The 19,655-nt window shown below is 40.4% G+C and overlaps 1 protein-coding gene across 5 annotated transcripts in view; it reads right to left on the reverse strand.

Moving 5' to 3' along the window:
* Positions 1-17,996, reverse strand: part of LOC135504746 (double C2-like domain-containing protein alpha) — an 88,904-nt gene extending 70,908 nt beyond the window's left edge. For all 5 annotated transcript variants that reach the window (XM_064923584.1, XM_064923586.1, XM_064923587.1 and 2 more), the window contains exon 1: positions 17,493-17,996. In XM_064923584.1, the coding sequence (XP_064779656.1) occupies positions 17,493-17,653 (161 nt within the window). In that variant the 5' untranslated portion in view covers positions 17,654-17,996. The remainder of the gene's footprint in view (positions 1-17,492) is intronic.
* Positions 17,997-19,655: the final 1,659 nt, after the last annotated feature.

The following is a 19,655-nucleotide window of genomic DNA, read 5'->3' on the forward strand; positions in this document are numbered from 1 at the left end:
ACAGGACCATTCTGGAAGAAAACCTGATGGAGTCTGCAAAAGACCTGAGACTGGGACGGAGATTTGTCTTCCAACAAGACAATGATCCAAAACATAAAGCAAAATCTACAATGGAATGGTTCAAAAATAAACATATCCAGATGTTAGAATGGCCAAGTCAAAGTCCAGACCTGAATCCAATCGAGAATCTGTGGAAAGAACTGAAAACTGCTGTTCACAAATGCTCTCCATCCAACCTCACTGAGCTCGAGCTGATTTTTCAAGGAGGAATGGGAAAAAATTTCAGTCTCTCGATGTGCAAAACTGATAGAGACATACCCCAAGCGACTTACAGCTGTAATCGCAGCAAAAGGTGGCGCTACAAAGTATTAACTTAAGGGGGCTGAATAATTTTGCATGCCCAATTTGTTAAAAAAGTTTGAAATATCCAATAAATGTCGTTCCACTTCATGATTGTGTCCCACTTGTTGTTGATTCTTCACAAAAAAATACAGTTTTATATCTTTATGTTTGAAGCCTGAAATGTGGCAACAGGTCGCAAAGTTCAAGGGGGCCGAATACTTTCGCAAGGCACTGTATGTGCATATCATATGTGTGAGCAAATTATGAAGTGAGTGTTTGTGTGTTTTGGAGTGTCAGTGTGTGTGAGTGTGCATAGCAAGGGTCAAGGGTCAACTCAGGGTCAACTCAGATAGTCTGTTGAGCAATTTTGTTAGCTATTTAGTTATTTAGTTAGCTATTTAACACTCTTATGGCTTGGGGATAGAAGCTGTTCAGGAGCCTGTTGGTGTCAGACTTGATGCACTGGTACCGCTTGCCGTGCGGAAGCAGAGACTCTATGGCTTGGGAGGATGGAGTCTTTAACGATTTATAGAGGTCCTTGATGGCAGGGAGCTCGGCTCCAGTAATGTACCATCCTCTGTAGCGCCAATGCAATCTAGGGCAGTGCTATTTCCATACAAAGCAGTGATGCAGCCAATCAAGATGCTCTCAGTGGTACGGCTGTAGAACGTTTTGACGATTTAAGGGCCCATGCCAAAACTTTTCAACCTCCTGAGGGGGAAGAGGCACTGTCACGCTTTCTTCATGATTGTGCGCGTGTGAATGGACCATTTTATGTCTGTGATTTGGACACTGTCTGTGATTTGCTCTCGACACACGCTACACTGCCACCCCGCCGATGTGAATGGGGGGCGTGTTCGCCCTCCCGTTTCCAGTAGTCCACAATCAGCTCCTTAGTCTTACTGACGTTGAGAGAGAGGTTGTTCCGGCACTGCCAGGTCACTGACTTCCTCCCTGTAGGCTGTCTCATCATCGCCGGTGATCAGGCCTACTACCATTGTGTAGTCAGCAAACTAGATGATGGTGTTGGAGTCGTGCATGGTCACGCAGTCGTGGCCATGGTGTTGTGCTGTGTTCAGTAATATGTATCAGGCATGTTGTGTGTGAACGGAGGTGTAGGGATGGGATGAGTGAGTTTTGTACAAGTTGTGAACATGTTGATCTGAAGTAAAGACGATCAGTTTAATTGCACAACAAGCCTCTGTGTATTTGTAACACAGGGAGTATAGGAGAGGACTAAGAATATACCCCTGTTGGGCCCCCGTGTTGAGGGTCAGTGTGGTGGAAGTGATACTACCCTCACCACCTGGGGTCGGCCCGTCAGGAAGTCCAGGACACAGTTGCAGAGGGAGGTGTTCAGTCCCAGGGTCCTGAGCTTGGAGGGGATAATGGTGTTAAACACTGAGCATTAGTCAGTGAACAGAAATCTCACCTAGGTATCCCTGTTATCTAGGTGGGTGAGGGCAGTAAGGAGTGCAATTGAGATGGCGTTGTCTGTGAATCTGTTAAGGCAGTACACAAATTGGAGAGGGTCTAGGGTGTCTGGGATGATGGAGTTTATGTGTGCCATAACCAGCCTCTCAAAGCCTTTCATAGGGTGGTAGTCATTGTGGCATGATGTCTTAGAGTTCTTGGGAACATTAGGGGAATGTGGCACACACTAAAGAAATGTTCAGTAGTGTCGACACACTTTGGGTCACTGATCAATGACTTTGAGAGTGCTTAGAAAGTCATGAGGGCCATTGGTCATGTTGAGCCCAAGCTCTCTGCAGCGAATTGGGTGGAAGGAGGCAGAACTCATCTAGTTTTCTCTGACCTGGGATCAAACAAACATCTCCCAAGCTGACACCAGGTAGATCACCTCCACATTGACCAAAGGATACAGACCATTAGGCACCAAACAGAAAAGACGACAACCTGAACTTAATAATAAGAAACATTCATTTTCCGTTGTAAAAATTTTTCCTTTGCGTGCCCTAATGAACATGACCCTGACACAGACCTAGGTCATGGTCATTAGGAGTCAAGTTATGTGTGCTTCAATGGGATGTAATTCCCTTTCTATGCACTTTTCTCTCCATATGTATTCTGACCTTGAACTTAAGCATGAGAATAACATGCTATTCATCCGCTATCCGTTTTGGGTGGAGATCAAAGAAATGAACGTGTGGCGGAGGTGAGTCTATAGATACACCGTATTCTGAACATGAATAAGGTTGATCGAACCTGCCGGTTCCAGGTAGAAAAGCATCTACTTTCTTTTTTTCAGATAGAATCTCCAGGCACTGTAATTTATAAATTCATAGGAGCGATTGATGAGAGCTAGGTAAATTAGCAATCCGTTTGGAGAACTGGATTGTAAATACACTATTGGATTTGACATTTTGAACTTTGAGATATTAAAGACATGATTGATCCGGCGCATAGTACATCAAGGAGGGAAAGAGACTGGGTCTCTGTAGCAAGACAGATAGCTGTGGACTGTGTTGGGTGACAAGAGTAAAGCAATGTATTGATACAGGGGAGACTGATGGACATCTGTGGATTAGATGAAGGAGGGGTTGAGGTCAGGAGGTGAGGACAGATTCTCTTAAGGGAGTAATTAATGTTTGGTATCCTGTTACCCTCTTTACTCTCTTCCTGTAGAACCATAAAATGTAAGGACTGGAGAGAAGGAGAAGTGTCTTAAGTGGGATATATATCTGGATGGGAGAAGTGTTAAGTTGTCTGAATACAGCTCTACAGAACCTTTGGGAAGAATTCAACTTGGTTAAAGCTTCTCTAGTGTCCGTGAGTTATTTACTCTGAAAAAGAAGAACCTAACAACACATAGCAATTGTTTTAGATACATTTTCCTCATGATCCCTGGAGACGAATGTGATATCAGTCAAATTGAAGCAAATTGAAAATCATATCAACATGACATGTATTGCGGCCACTTTTAAACAGTGAAGTAGGCTATAAATAGCTGTGCCGTTATTCCGAATTTTAATTGGATGCCCTCATCATTTGCAGGGATGAATTTTCTCAATTTTATTCTACAATTTTTACAATGTTAAATATTAGCCACTATCGAGACCCACTGTCAGTAATACCCACATGAATTTATAACTGTCATTTTAGTGTTTTTTTTTCCTTCAATTTGTAGCCTAAATTTAGTGTTATTCCATTCCATTCCAATCACCTGTCTTTCCTCGTCTGTGTAAATGTTCCCAATGGTCGCTAGCAATAGTGTTTCATATTAGGCTAATGTTGTGCAATAACTTGAGACATGTAGCCTTATTTGAATCATTATGGAGCTTAGTGCACAGTTCACAATGACTGGAACGGTGCCATACAGTTCCATGTTTAGTGAGGATTAGGGTAGATTTATAGGACTGTTGGTCAACCCTATTGTACACTTTTTTCCACCTTCCAATATTTTATGCATCGAATTTGAATACGGTACATCTCCGGATGACTCAAACACTGATCTTATGATTCATACATACTTACCTAACCCTACAATTTGCCGAAATAATCTACAAGATCAGAGTATTTTTTTGTCTACCAGTTGGTGCTGAAACAGAGACGAATATGCATAAACAGTTGAAGTCAGATGTACATACACTGAGGTTGGAGTCATTAAAACTCGTTTTTCAACCACTCTAAATTTCTTGTCAACAAACTATAGTTTTGGCAAGTTGGTTAGAACATCTACTTTGTGCATGACACAAGTAATTTTTCCAACAATTGTTTACAGACAGATTATTTCATAACTCACTGTATCACAATTCCAGTGGGTCAGAAGTTTACATACACTAAGTTGACTGTGCCTTTATAAAACTTGGAAGATTCCAGAAAAGGATGTCATGGCTTTAGAAGCTTCTGATAGGCTCATTGACATAATTTGAGTCAATTGGATGTGTATCCGTAGATGTACTTCAAGGCCTACCTTCAAACTCAGTGCCTCTTTGCTTGACATCATGGGAAAATCAAAAGAAATCCGCCAATACCTCAGAAAACCAATTGTAGACCTCCACAAGTCTGGTTCATCCTTGTGAGCAATTTCCAAACACCTGAAGGTACCACGTTCATCTGTATAAACAATAGTACACAAGTATAAACACCATGGGACCATGCAGCCGCCATACTGCTCATCTCCTAGAGATGAACGTACTTTGGTGCGAAAAGTGCTAATCAATCCCAGAACAACAGCAAAAGGACCTTGTGTAGATGCTGGAGGAAATAGGTACGTAAGTATCTATATGCACAGTAAAACGAGTCCTATATTGACATAACCTGAAAGGCCGCTCAGCAAGCCACTGCTCCAAAATCACCATAAAAAAAGCCAGACTACGGTTTGTAACTGCACATGGGGACAAAGATCATACTTTTTGGAGAAATGTCCTCAGGTCTGATGAAACAAAAATAGAACTATTTGGCCATAATGACCATCGTTATGTTTGGAGGAAAAAGGGGGAGGCTTGTAAGCTGAAGAAAACCATCCCAACCGTGAAGCACGGGGGTGGCAGCATCATGTTGTGTGCGTGCTTTGCTGCTGAGACTAGTGCACTTCACAAAATAGATGGCATCATGAGGGTGGAAAATGATGTGGACATATTGAAGCAACTTCTCAAGACATCAGTCAGGAAGTTAAAGCTTGGTCGCAAATGGGTCTTCTAAATGGACAATGACTCCAAGCATACTTCCAAAGTTGTGGCAAAATGGCTTAAAGACAACAAAGTCAAGGTATTGGAGTGGCCATCACAAAGCCCTGACCTCAGTCCTATAGAACATTTGTGGGCAGAACTGAAAAAGCATGTGCGAGCAAGGAGGCCGACAAACCTGACTCGGTTACACCAGCTCTGTCAGGAGGAATGGGCCAAGATTCACCCAACTTATTGTGGGAAGCTTCTGGAAGGCCACCCGAAACGTTTGATCCAAGTTAATGAATTTAAAGGCAATGCTACCAAATACTAATTGAGTGTATGTTAACTTCTGACCCATTGGAAATGTGATGAAAGAAATAAAAGCTGAAATAAATCATTCTCTCTACTATTTTTATGACATTTCACATTCTTAAAATAAAGTGGTGATCCTAACTGACTTACGTCTGGGCATTTATACGAGGATTAAATGTCAGGAATTGTGAAACTGAGTTTAAATGTATTTGGCTAAGGTGTATGTAAACTTCCGACTACAACTGTATTTAGATGGCCCATTCTCTCAATGTTTTCTTGTGAGTTTGTCAAAATTCATATTAAAAGAACACCGTATTTAAAGGGATGGCTTAAGACACAGTAAATGTATTGAAACCCCTATTGAATGCAAACTCCACGAGAAAATCTGTTGGCCAGCAAGTGGGATGGTTTTCAGCATTGTAATTATATGTATTCAGCGTGTTTAAGGGAAACACGTCTGCAAAGCCCATTACGGACCTGCATAAGATAAGTCTGAATACCAACTACTGAGAAGTGGGTAGGAAAGATGTGCGTAGGAAAGGCATCTGAATCGGGCCCCAAACAAAATAAAGAGTAACTATGTGGACTTAATAAAAATCATCTACTGAACATGACTCTGTTGGCTGGCTGGGGCAGACTGCAACCATATTGACTCAATGTTGTAGCACTGTCAGTGCACATCCAGTTTCCCAAGAATGGGAAGCTAGGTCCCACGGGCCCTGGTCAAAAGCAGTGCACTACATAGAGAATAGGGTGCCATTTGGGACGTAGCTGACAAAATCATAGCACAAAGGCAGAATGAATGACTCTGTGTTGAAGCTGGAAGCCCGTGTCAGAGTTCATCAGCACTCAATTAAATAGTGTGGCATAGTGAGAGACAAATCTTGGATTGCAGCACCTGAAGAAAAGGGGCCATTATTCTAAATGGAGCTTCTCTAAATCCACATTGTGTTTCTGTGACACACCATCCATGATAGTGTAGGGGGGTTTGATGTGGTGACAGGAGAGCCAACAACTAGACCACCACACCGCTATTGGGCCCAGCCTACAGTACAAAGCAATGATATCAGAAATATCAGAGTATGAAGGATTTTCGGTTCCATTTCAAAATGTAATGCAAGCAATAATTTGAAAGCAATGCCAATACATGATGACAACACACACACACACATTCTCTCAAACAATATCAGGATCAGATGGACACTGGCATGCACATACGCACACACGTACACACACAAGCACTCACACAAGCATCCTTAGGATCAGATGTAAACGGGCAAAACACAGATAGCAAAACTCACACAAGCACACACACACACACTCTCTCAGACAACATCAAGATCAGATGGAAATTGGTACACACATTCGCAAAAACACACACTCACACACTCGCACGCGCACCATGGCAGCTGGTGGGTGTTGATCAGTCAGTCACCTACAAGCCCGAAGAATCACCCATAAACCAGCACCATCTACACATCATGACCATCTCCAGAACATTATACAGATGTGTCTCCCAGCCTCAAAGCTTACAGCTCATACAAAGTACAAATTCATTGTCACATATCCTAACCTGTCAGGTTTTATCATGGATCTTTTATAGCTGCTGTACAAGATTAGTAGCCTCGAAGTCATAATTTATATATACCAGTCGCCGAGCCTCGTAAGTTACAGCTTATACAAATAAATGATTCATTCATAGTTCCTAAAAATATGTAGCCTGGGTGCCAGACTGATTCTGCTCTCTTACCACCTCTTTAAGGACTTGTCATGCCAAACATGTTTGGCTTGACAATAAGAGCAATGGAGTTGGCAAGAGCACAAACCGATCTGGGACCAGACTAGTTTATAATAAGCTGGTATATAAAATATGACTTTGAGGCTACTAATCTTATTATGCCTCTTCATAATATCCTCACCAATTAAGCTTATCATGGCTTTCTTATGGCTTCTGTTGGAGATTAGTTGCCTCAGGCATAACTCATATGGAAGTGTCACCTCGTACTTGCATTCTGCTAGAAGATGCATAGCCTAATACCTCAAATGTATTATATATGTATTATTATATATGTCCTGCCATTGCTCAAACCCCAAGTATAGCCTCCTACCACACCTTTAACAAAGTATGCATTTATTTGTTTATTTGGATCCCCATTAGCTGTCGCAGTTGCAACAGCTGTGTCCTTCCACAAATAGAGTGACTTTTGGATAGTATAATTTTGATAAAGATAATTTATTTCAGAACATTTTTACATTCTGCCATAAAGAGCATGCTCAACTTCTTAAGAAGCATGTTTTCCCATTTTAAAAGATTCAATTAAGAAAAAATACTATAAAAGTTTGAACATAACAGTGTTAACCTTTGGGGTGGGGGGTGGTCTAAGCTAATATATGGAATTGTTTAAAGATGGATGGATTATTTAACTATTTGATTTATAATTTTAGGCCCACTTCAACTTCTTCGGGATCGGTGTCCCTTCCAAGGAACGGTTGAGCTAACGTAGGCCAATGCGACTAGCATGAGGTTGTAAGTAACAAGAACATTTCCCAGGACATTGACCTATCTGATATTGGCAGAAAGCTTAAATTCTTGTTAATCTAACTGTACTGTCAAATTTACAGTAACTATAACAGTTAAATAATACCATGCTATTGTTCGAGGAGAGTGCACAATTTTGAACATGAAACATTATTAATAAACAAATTAGGCACTTTTGGGCAGTCTTGATACAACATTTTGAACAGAAATGCAATGCTTCATTGGATTAGTCTAACACTTTGCACATACACTACTGTGGCCAAAATATAAATTGCACCTGGGCTGGAAAATACATTATGGCCTTTCTCTTGCACTTCAAAGATGATGTTACAAAAAAATACAAAAGAATGGAAGGTTTTGTCTTTTTATTATCTTTTACCAGATCTATTGTGTTATATTCTCTTACATTCCTTTCACATTTCCACAAACGTAAAAGCTCAAGAAATATACAGTACCAGTCAAAAGTTAGGACACACCTACTCATTCAAAGGTTTTTCTTTATTTTTACTATTTTCTACATTGTAGAATATTAGTGAAGACATCAAAACTATGAAATAACATGGAATCATGAAGAAATGCCAAAAAGTGTTAAACAAATCAAAAATATATTATATATTTGAAATTCTTCAAAGTAGCCACCCTTTAACTTGATGACAGCTCTTGCACACTCTTGGCATTCTCTCAACCAGTTTCCTGAGGTAGTCACCTGGAATGTATTTCAATTAACAGGTGTGCCATGTTAAAAGTTAATTAGTTGAATTTCTTTCCCTCTTAATGTGTTTGTGACAAGGTAGGGGTGGTATACAGAAATAGTTATATTTGGTAAAATACTAAGTCTATATTATGGCAAGAACAGCTCAAATAAGCAAAGAGAAAACGACAGTCCATCATTACTTTAAGACATGAAGGTCAGTCAATGAAGAACATTTTAAGAACGTTGAAAGTTTGTTCAAGTGCAGTCGCAAAAACCATCAAGCGGTATGATGAAACTGGCTATCATGAGGACCGTCACAGGAAAGGAAGACCCAGAGTTACCTCTGCTGCAGAGGATACGTTTATTAGAGTTGCCAGCCAAATAAATTGCAGCCCAAATTAATGCTTCACAGAGTTCAAGTAACAGACACATCTCAACATCTACTGTTCAGAGGAGACTATGTGAATCAGGCCTTCATGGTCGAATTGCTGCAAAGAAACCACTACTTAAGGACACCAATAATAAGAAGAGACTTGCTTGGGCCAAGAAACACAAGAAAAAAATGTATTTGTCACATGCGCTGAATACAACAGGTGTAGACCTTACAGTTAAATGCTTACTTACAAACCCTTAACCAACAATGCAGTTGTAAGAAAAATAATTGTTAAGTAAAAAATAGATAAGTAAAAATGTTTAAATAAAAGTAACAAATCATTAAAGAGCAGCAGTAAAATAACAATAGATTACATACAGGAGGTACTAGTATAGAGTCAATGTGCAGGGGCACTGGTTAGTTGAGGTAATTGAGGTTGTAAGTACATACATGTAGGTAGAGTTAACTATGTACAGATAATAAACAAAGAGTGGCAGCAGTGTAAAGGGGTGGCAATGCAAATAGTCTGGGTAGCCATCTGATCAGCTGTTCAGGAGTCTTATGGCTTGAGGGGAGAATCTGTTAAGAAACCTTTGGGACCTAGACTTGGCGCACCGGCACTGCTTGGCGTGCTGTAGCAGAGAGAACAGTCTATGACTAGGGTGGCTGGAGTCTGACTATTTTTAGGGCTTTCTTTTGACACCGCCTGGTATAGAGGTCCTGGATGGCAGGAAGCTTGGCCCCAGTGATGTACTGGGCCGTACGCACTACCCTCTGCAGTGCCTTGTGGTTGAAAACAGTTGCCATACGAGGCAGTGATGCAACTGGTCAGGATGCTCTCAATGGTGCAGCTGTAGAACTTTTTGAGGATCTGACGACCCATTCCAAATCTTTTCAGTCTCCTGAGGGGGAATAGGCTTAGTAGGATTCAATCTTAGTCCTGTATTGATACTTTGTTTGATGTAACGTCTGAGGGCATAGCGGGATTTCTTATAGGCGTCCAGATTAGTGTCCTGCTCCTTGAAAGAGGCAGCTCTAGCCTTTAGCTCGGTGCGGATGTTGCCTGTAATCCATGGCTTCTGGTTTGGATATGCACTATGGGGACAACGTCGTCGTTGCATTTATTAATGTGGCCAGTGACTGAGGTGGCATACTCAATACCATCTAAAAACCTGTTTTCACTTTGTCCTTTTGGGGTATTGTGTGTAGATTGATGAGAAAAGCAAATGTTTAATCTATTTTAGAATAAGGCTGTAACATAACAACATGTGGGAACAGGGAAGGGGTCTGAATACACTGTATATATTATACACATTTAACCCCTTATTTTTGTTGGCATATAACTACCTACATACTTCCATTTATTTGTATGTGCTACCCTCTGACACATCCTGTGACACTAGTGAGGTCGTAGAGCAAAACGGAGAACACGTTCTGTTCATGAGAGTGTCCCCTTTCCAAGGCGGGGTCACATTAGTTTTTAGCCCAAACAGTTCTGATGCTACGGAAGGCCATCAGACGAATGTGGTGGGTTGTTGTCCATGCAAAAAAAATTATTTTGCTTAGATTGACCCACGGGTACATCTGTAAACTCTTAAAACCTGTTGTGACTAGGGGGCAGTATTTTCATTATGGAAAAAAAACGTTCCCGTAGTAAACAGGATATTTTGTCAGGACAAGATGCTAGAATATGCATATAATTGACAGCTTAGGATAGAAAACACTCTAAAGTTTCCAAAACTGTAAAAATATTGTCTGTGAGTATAACAGAACTGATGTTGCAGGCGAAAGCCTGAGAAAAATCCAATCCGGAAGTGCCTCCTGTTTTGAAAGCACTGCGTTCCAATGAGTCCCTATTGAGCAGTGAATGGGCTATCAACCAGATTACTCTTTCTCCATATTCCCAAAGGTGTCTAAAGCATTGTGACGTAGTTTAACGCATTTATGTTGAAGAATACCCGTAAGCGCTACATTGCGCAAGTGGTCACCTGATGCTCCCAGAGAGATTCTCGAGTAAAATACAGAGGTAGCCATTACTCCAATCGGTCCTACTGAAAAACTAATTGTCCCGATGGATATATTATCGAATAGATATTTGAAAAACACCTTGAGGATTGATTATAAACAACGTTTGCCATATTTCTGTCGATGTTATGGAGCTAATTTTGAATATTTTTTTGGTGTTTTCATGACTGCAGTTTCTGGGCGATTTCTCAGCCAAACGTGAAGAACAAACGGAGCTATTTCGCCTACAAAAAAAAATATTTTTGGAACAAAGGAACATTTGCTATCTAACTGGGAGTCTCGTGAGTGAAAACATCCAAAGCTCATCAAAGGTAAACAATTTAATTAGATTACTTTTCTGATTTCCGTGACCAAGTTACCTGCTGCTAGCTGGACAAAATGCTATGCTAGTCTATCGATAAACTTACACAAATGCTTGTCTAGCATTTGATTTGATTTGATTTGAGCTTTGGCTGTAAAGCATATTTTGAAAATCTGAGATGACAGGGTGATTAACAAAAGGCTAAGCTGTGTCTCAATATATTTAATTTGTGATTTTCATGAATAGGAATATTTTCTAGGAATATTTATGTCCATTGCGTTATGCTAATTAGTGGCAGGCGATGATTACGCTCCCTCATGCAGGATGGGGAGTCACTAGAGGTTTTAAGGATTAAATGAGCCAGAACTCCCCTTATGACAGGGGGATTGGAGCTTGTTGTGTGCAACAGGGTGGTAGGTGCATTTGAACGCAAGCTTAATAAAAAAAATTTACTTGTTAAAAAACCTCTCTGGGATAGTGTGGCCAAAAGCCAGTGAAAATGCAGAGCGCCAAATTCAACTAAATTACTATAAAAATCAAACTTTCATGAAATCACACATGCAAGATATTAAATTAAACCTACACTTGTTGTGAATCCAGCCAACATGTCAGATTTCAAAAAGGCTTTTCAGCGAAAGCAAACGATGCTATTATCTGAGGATAGCACCATAGTAAACAGCTTGAGAGGATCTGCAGTGAAGAAAGGGAGAAACTCCCCAAGTGCCAAGCTTGTAGCGTCATACCCAAGAAAACTCAAGGCTGTAATCGCTGCCAAAGTTGCTTCAACAAAGTACTGAGTACATGGTCTGAATACTTACGTAAATGTGATATTTTTTTCTTTCTTCTAAAAAACAGTTTTTGCTATGTCATTATGGGGTACTGTGTGAAGATTGATGAGAATTTTGTTTTTAAATCAATTTAAGAATAAGGCTGTAATGTAACAAAATGTAGAAAAAGTCAAGTGGTCTAAATACTTTCCGAATCAAAGTGACTGTTTTATACACTGAAAAACATTTTTTTTAGTAAAAGAAATGGAAAATTCACGGATCTTAAATTTGAGATATTCCCATTTACTTCTGTACATGCTTAACTCAGTGCTGTTAAAAAAATTGTCAATCGTATTTCTTCTCTTTCCAGTAAGATTCATCCTTAAGAAGATCAGCGTACATTTCCAATAACACTTATTAACAGAGTTATGGATCATAGGTTTTAAATACCTAGAGATATGGCACTAGGATCAGTGGGAGGGGAAGCTGAAATGGAAGTGTTACAGACATACAGTTGAAGTCTGAAGTTTACATACACTTAGGTTGGAGTCAATGAAACTCCACAAATTTCTTGTTAACAAACTATAGTTTTGGCAAGTTAGTTAGGACATCTACTTTGTGAATGACACAATACATTTTTCCAACAATTGTTTACAGACAGATTATTTAACTTATAACTCACTGTATCACAATTCCAGTGAAGTTCACAGAAGTTCACATACACTAAGTTGACTGTGCCTTTAAACAGCTTGGAAAATTGTAGAAAATGATGTCAAGGCATTAGAAGCTTCTGATAGGCTAATTGACATAATTTGAGTCAATTGGAGGTGTACCTGTGGATGTATTTCAAGGCTTACCTTCAAACTCAGTGCCTCTTTGCTTGATATCATGGGAAACTCAAAAGAAATCAGCCAATACCTCCGAAAAACAATTGTAGACCTCCACAAGTCTGGTTCATCCTTGGGAGCAATTTCCAAACACCTGAAGGTACCACGCTCATCTGTACAAACAATAGTACACAAGTATAAACAGCCGTCATACCGCTCAGGAAGGAGACGTGTTCCGTCTCCTAGAGATGAACGTACTTTCGTGCGAAAAGTGCAAATCAATCCCAGAACAACAGCAAAAGGACCTTGTGAAGATGCTGGAGGAAATAGGTACAAAAGTATCTATATCCACATTTAAACGAGTCCTATATCGACATAACCTGAAAGGCAGCTCAGCAATGAAGAAGCCACTGCTCCAAAACCACAATTAAAAAGCCAGACTACGGTTTGCAACTGCACATGGGGACAAATGTCATACTTTTTGGAGAAATATCCTCTGGTCTGATGAAACAAAAATATAACTATTTGGCCATAATGACCATCGTAATGTTTGGAGGGAAAAGGGGGAGGCTTGCAAGCCGAAGAACATCATCCCAACCGTGAAGCACGGGGGTGGCAGCACCATGTTGTGGAGGTGCTTTGCTGCAGGAGAGACTGGTGCACTTCACAAAATAGATGGTAGCATGAGGATGGAAAATTATGTGGACATATCGAAGCATCATCTCAAGACATCAGTCAGGAAGTTAAAGCTTGGTTGCAAATAGGTCTCCCAAATTGACAATGACCCCAAGCATACTTCCAAAGTTGTTGCAAAATGGCTTAAGGATCAGACAGTCAAGGCATTGGAGTGGCCATCACAAAGCCCTGACCTCAATCCTATAGAAAATGTGTGGGCAGAACTGAAAAGGCTTATGCGAGCAAGGAGGACTACAAACCTGATTCAGTTACACCAGTCTGTCAGGAGGAATGGGCCAAAATTCCCCCAACTTATTGCGGAAAGCTTGTGGAAGGCTACCTGAAACGTTTGATCCAAGTTCAAGATTTTAAAGGCAATGCTACCAAATACTAATTGAGTGTATGTAAACTTCTGACCCACTGGGAATGTGATGAAAGAAAGAAAATCTGAAATAAATCATTCTATCGACTATTATTCTGACATTTCACATTCTTAAAATAAAGTGGTGATCCTAACTGCCCTAAGACAGGACATTTTATTAGGATTAAATGTCAGGAATTGTGAAAAACTGAGTTTAAATGTATATGGCTAAGGTATATGTAAACTTCCGACTGAGCCAATCATTAGTTATTGATTTACTGGGACCATTGGGTTTGAACCAAGCAAATTGCTTGACATCTGGGTTCTGAACTCTCCAAATATCCATTAATGCATAAGAGTCACAACAGCTGGAGATAAGACTATTATATTTATGCACATCATATCTAGGGGGACATCGATCAATTGACTCATCTGGGGCCATGTTAACAGTATTCAGCTGTCAGCAGCCAATGGCTAGCAGTTTTTTTACTGGCGGTAAAAATGGATGATTACCATAAAGTCATTACGGAATTTTTTCATGTACAAAAAAATCAAACGTTAAACCTTGAAAACAATTCATGGTAATTCATGATAACCTTGTAAACAATTCAGTTAGCCCGGGCATTTATTTAAAACAGGCATTTGTTTATTTGCTGACGTGTGCTGTTGCCCGGCTATTAAAAAGGAAAGGCAGCTATTTGAGACTCAGCGTTTAATTGACATTTTACGGTAATACATTTAAAAAATATATATATTTACAGTATGTTGAAATGAGAAAAATTCAGGTTGTAAATATAAATTGACAACTTCCCGGAGAGAGACTTTCTACAAAATGTGCCCTACCCAGTTGGAAATTAGTGACGAACATAATACCCCTTTCAATGGGCGTGTTGTGGGAGGGTACTGGAAATGTAACATCCAATCGAAATATTGTCCCCAGTGGATCTTTCAAAGTGGATCTGTTTTTGCAATGCAAAAATCTCCAAACCTCCAAGGGAGGCATGACAATTACATGATTTTGGAGATATGGCAACGCGAGACTACCTTCCTTTAACTGTAAAATAAATACTGTAAAACGCAAATCAAACAGGCGCTTTATTAGAGAGAGACATCTAATAGAGCCAGGTGTCTATTTCCTTTATGCACACTGCTTTTTTTTCCATTTGCATAGTTTGTTGTTTAATTCCAGCATTCACTTCAAGCATTTTAATCAATTTCTTAATTTCCTGCCCTGTGTTATCATTTACACACTGTCTCAGGTTTCTTTTGTCTTAGAGTGCCTAAAAAAATATATACGGTACCAGTCAAGTTTGGACACACCTACTCATTCCAGGGTTTTTCTTTATTTGTATTATTTTCTACATTGTAGAATAATAGTGAAGACATGGAATATGTAATAATTCAAGGCACACATAACCAGCATGGCTATCACAGCATTCTGCAGCAATATGCCATCCCATCTGGTTTGCGCTTAGTGGGACTATCATTTGTTTTTCAACAGGACAATGACCCAATACACCTCCAGGCTATGTAAGGGCTATTTGACAAAGAAGGAGAGTGGTGGAGTGCTGTATCAGGTGACCTGGCCTCTACAATCACCCGACCTCAAACCAATTGAGATGGTTTGGGATGAGTTGGACCGCAGGTGAATCTGGTTGAGAGAATGCCAAAAGTGTGCAAAGCTGTCATCAAAGCAAAGGGTGGCTCCTTTGAAAAATCAAAAATATATTTTGACACTTTTTTGATTACTACATGATTCCATATGTGATATTTCATCGTTTTGATGTCTTTACTATTATTCTTCAATGTAGAACATAGTAAAAATAAAGAAAAACCCTTGAATGAGTAGGTGTGTCCAAACTTTTGACTGGTACTGTATATATGTTTCCTTTACAGAATACTTATTCTCTTCCTTGACTCCGCATTTTCGGTGGTTCTTACTTTCGCAACTAGAGGGCGATCTGCCAATTTATAGGGTTTTCTCTACTCCCGAAGTTGTTGACTGTTTTCGTGCTTGCCAGTTAGCTAGAAGTTCTCAGCTGTTAGCAGCCAATTGTTTCTTACTGGTGATGAAAATGGATGATTGCCATCATTGCGCTTGAGGTTATTTTCTGTATATGCATCTTTCTTTCGATGCCAAACCCACCACTGTTGTGCATGACCAAAAAGCTCTCTTTTCTTCTCATCAGCCAATAGCACTGGTTCCAATCCAAGTGCCAATGCTGTTTAGCAAACTCCAGGCGTTTAGCAAACTCCAGGTGTGTACATTTGTTGGTTGCTCTCAATAAAGGATTTTCTTCTGGAAAACCCTTCCAAAAAGCCTATTAGCATGGAGGTGGCATCTAATTGTAGATTTAGAGACCTGTAGATACTGTAATTATCCAACCTTGACTCTTGGATATATTTTCTTTCTCTGTGGAAAGGGTTCTACATGGAACGCAAAAGGGTTGCACCTGGAACCAAAAAGGGTTCTTCAAAGGGTTCTCCTAATGGGACAGCCAGTTCTCAGGTCCAAACTTGAATAAAAAGGGCTTTATCCACCCTGACAGACAAGAACATCTCAGAAAAACTTCTTAGCAACAAGAGTCCCCCTTCCAACTCAACCCTGCCTCTCCCTTCTTCAGTTAGCTCTTTCACCTTGAATTAGACTCATATCATATCATATGCATGGTCGCTTCCACGACTTTCCTCTTTTCATCTTCTCACCCCCTTTTCCGCTCTCTATTCGTCAACCCTTCGTCTTGCATCCTCCTGTCTTTATCTTTCAAATGATCTCCCTGTCAGTCTTTTTTGGTGTTTCTTTCCCCCAACCTGTGGTGTGTTACTTTCTTTCCAGTCTTTCATAGAACACAAATAGGCCCTCGGCAGTCTCTTTTCACCTTTAAATAATACTGTGGAGACAGATATTATTGTTCAGTGCACTCTACTCATTAGAACCTAATAGTCTGTGTTTCACTCAGCCTCCTAGTACCACGGTGAGCGCTTGTCAATTAGAGTCAAATTATTTCCAGCGTGTGTGTGCTTTTGTGTGTGTTTGTTTCAGGATTGGAGCTGGGGTAGGGGTTGCGGGGGGCATGTGTGTTAGAGGGAGATACAACAACAAAAAAGACCCAGAAATTGCGCATATGTGTGAGGGCGAGATAAAGCATCAAGTCTCTAGTTGTGTGTGAGTGAGAGAGAGAGAGTTAAATAAATCAAACTTAAAGTGTGTGAATGTGCATATGTGTCTGTACGTACGTGCATGTGTGTGCGGTGGGTACACCCTACAACTTGGCTACACATTGTTTTTCCTGTATTCGTTTTCACAGCGTAGCACAGGTGACAATCACAGGTGACAATCGTTGAGAGTAAATGTCACGTGAAGTGAACGCACACACTGGCGACTACATTGAGTGAGGAGACATTGACAGCTCAAACAGCTAATACTGACAAACTGCACATTAGACCTACTGATAGTGGGAAAAAAGAGGAGTAGAGGGGATGTGACAGACAACGCGGGGAAAGAGTGAATGCAGACAGTAAAATAAGCAGAGTGATAGAATAAACGAAAGATCAAGATAAAAAAAAGAAAGATTTGCAATCACACAAAAAAGAGCTTAGAAATAGATGAAAATGCAATATCCACTGATAAAAGTATGGACTTACCTTCGTATTAGCGTGAGTGTGAAACTCCCCCGTAAAACTGGAAATACCGGTGAAGAGAGAATCAAGACTAACAGGTGGTGAGGAGAAGGGAGGGAGGAAGACAGAGAGAGAGAGATGGAGAAAGAGAGACAGTGAGAGTCAGGGAGAGGAGAAAGATGCATTCAAAATTTAATGCATGAATAGTTCAAGTTAAGATTTTAAAAAAAGAGGAGAGGAGGAAGAACAAAGGCATGCTGGAGGAGGAAGATTATAGAGTGACTCAACGGGAAGGAAAATTATTCCTTGACAGATATTCCTTGACAGTCTGTTTTGCGCTTCTGTGTGTGACTATTTCTGTCTTTCCTTTCTCTCCCTCCTTCTCTTTCTCTCCTCCCACTTGCCCTCCCTCCTCCTTCAGTGCAGTGTTGCAGTTGTTCCAGGATCACCAGAAAAACTCTCGCTTCCTTTTTCTCTCTTTTCTGTTCTATTTTGCTTTCCAAGCCAGTGCCAATGCAGTACAGACTGTCTCCCAGTCTCCCTTTCTGTCTCTCTCTCCTCTCAGTATGTCTGTTTCTTCCCCTCCCTCTCCCCCTCCCAGTCTCTCTCTGTCTCTACACTCCACTCTCGACTCCCCACACTCAGTCAACCCCCCCACCCCTCAGTCTCTCTCTGTCTGCCCCTCTTTCTCTCTCCCTCTCTCACACACTCACTTTCTCTCCATATAATTAAACTAATTGTACTTCAGGCAGTGATAGACACAGGGAGACATGCTATTTCCCCTTCTCTCCTCTTGGTAAAGGGTCATAATTGGTGTTGCTTACGGGTCTTCCTGTCGTTACCCCTCGCTCCCTCCCTCCTTGTCTTTCCCTCTCTCTCTGTCTCTCTCTCTCTTTCCGTCCTTCCCTATCCCTTTCTCTTTGTGGCTCTCACAACCCAATCCTTGGCCTTCACTCTCTGAATCTATTCATCCATCACAGATCAGCACAAATAATGTCAAAGTTGCATTGTATTATAGCAATGAGGACTAGCTGGCCATTTTTTAGAACTAGCTGGCACAGAGTCAGTCTCTTTCTGTTCATGTCTTTCTATTCTTTCCCCCTTCCCCTCAAATGCATATGAATTCACGGTCACATTCTCTCTCAAGCACACACACACTCAAACGAACGCACACACACACACAGACACCGCACGCACACACACATTCCCGTAAACACACAAAAAAAGGGTGTTCAATCTTTCTAACCTTTTCTATTCCGCTACCCTTTTCCCTCACCCATATCTCACTTTCCCAAAGCTGCTCTTTTCTTCTCTTTACATCCCACTAGTGTTGATGAACAGTGACAATCTCCGCATAAAAATGCATGTGGTCCACTATCAGTGTGAAAGTAATTACCCAGTATCTCCAAAGCAATTATTTCATGCTTGGCTGTGTTAACATTAGAAGAAAATGACCCTCCATCCAAGTCTACGAAGTCTACAAACGATTGACCATAAAAAAGAATATTGACTCCTGTATTGCAAATGCCTGTGGATTATATGGATTATACCCTGTACATGCCTAGTTCTGTATTTTTTTTTAAAGATTGGGCTGGCATAATAACAAACCAGGTGTTTCAATCTGACAAATATTTTACCTCAAAGTGAGTAGAAGACTATATATGAGAAATACAGCAATATCGACTAAAGGATCCCAAGACTCTCTGGAATAAAGGGATGATTGATGATGGATGCTGAAAAGGAAAAACATATATATAGCTGTGGGCAGCAATGGTCAGGTTTCATAGTATGGCAGAAAGGACATCAGATCATTTGGATAACAAAGCAACCACTCTATCACGTAGGAATTCAGTGTGGTTCATCGTAGGGACGTCCATGATAGTGATTATAGGTTTTGAGTTAAAACGCCACAATGGAGTGGATTTACAGTGATTTAAATTGACATGTAAAATTCCTTCGCTTTTTCTCAAACTAAGGTTAAACATGTACATGGTGTCATTTGGTTCATGAGAAGAAGATTTTAGAAGTATTTTTTTTTTTAATATTTGCATATTAGTGTATGCGCTAATATGAATCTACTGGCATATTGTTGGCATCTTTGAATGCATCAATGTTATTTTCACAAACTCTTTAGGGACTATTGTGATGAGTCCAAAGACCTCATTTGGAGTGAATCTGACTTTTAGA

This window comes from Oncorhynchus masou, chromosome 18 (assembly GCF_036934945.1).
Source record: "Oncorhynchus masou masou isolate Uvic2021 chromosome 18, UVic_Omas_1.1, whole genome shotgun sequence".
NCBI lineage: Eukaryota > Metazoa > Chordata > Actinopteri > Salmoniformes > Salmonidae > Oncorhynchus > Oncorhynchus masou.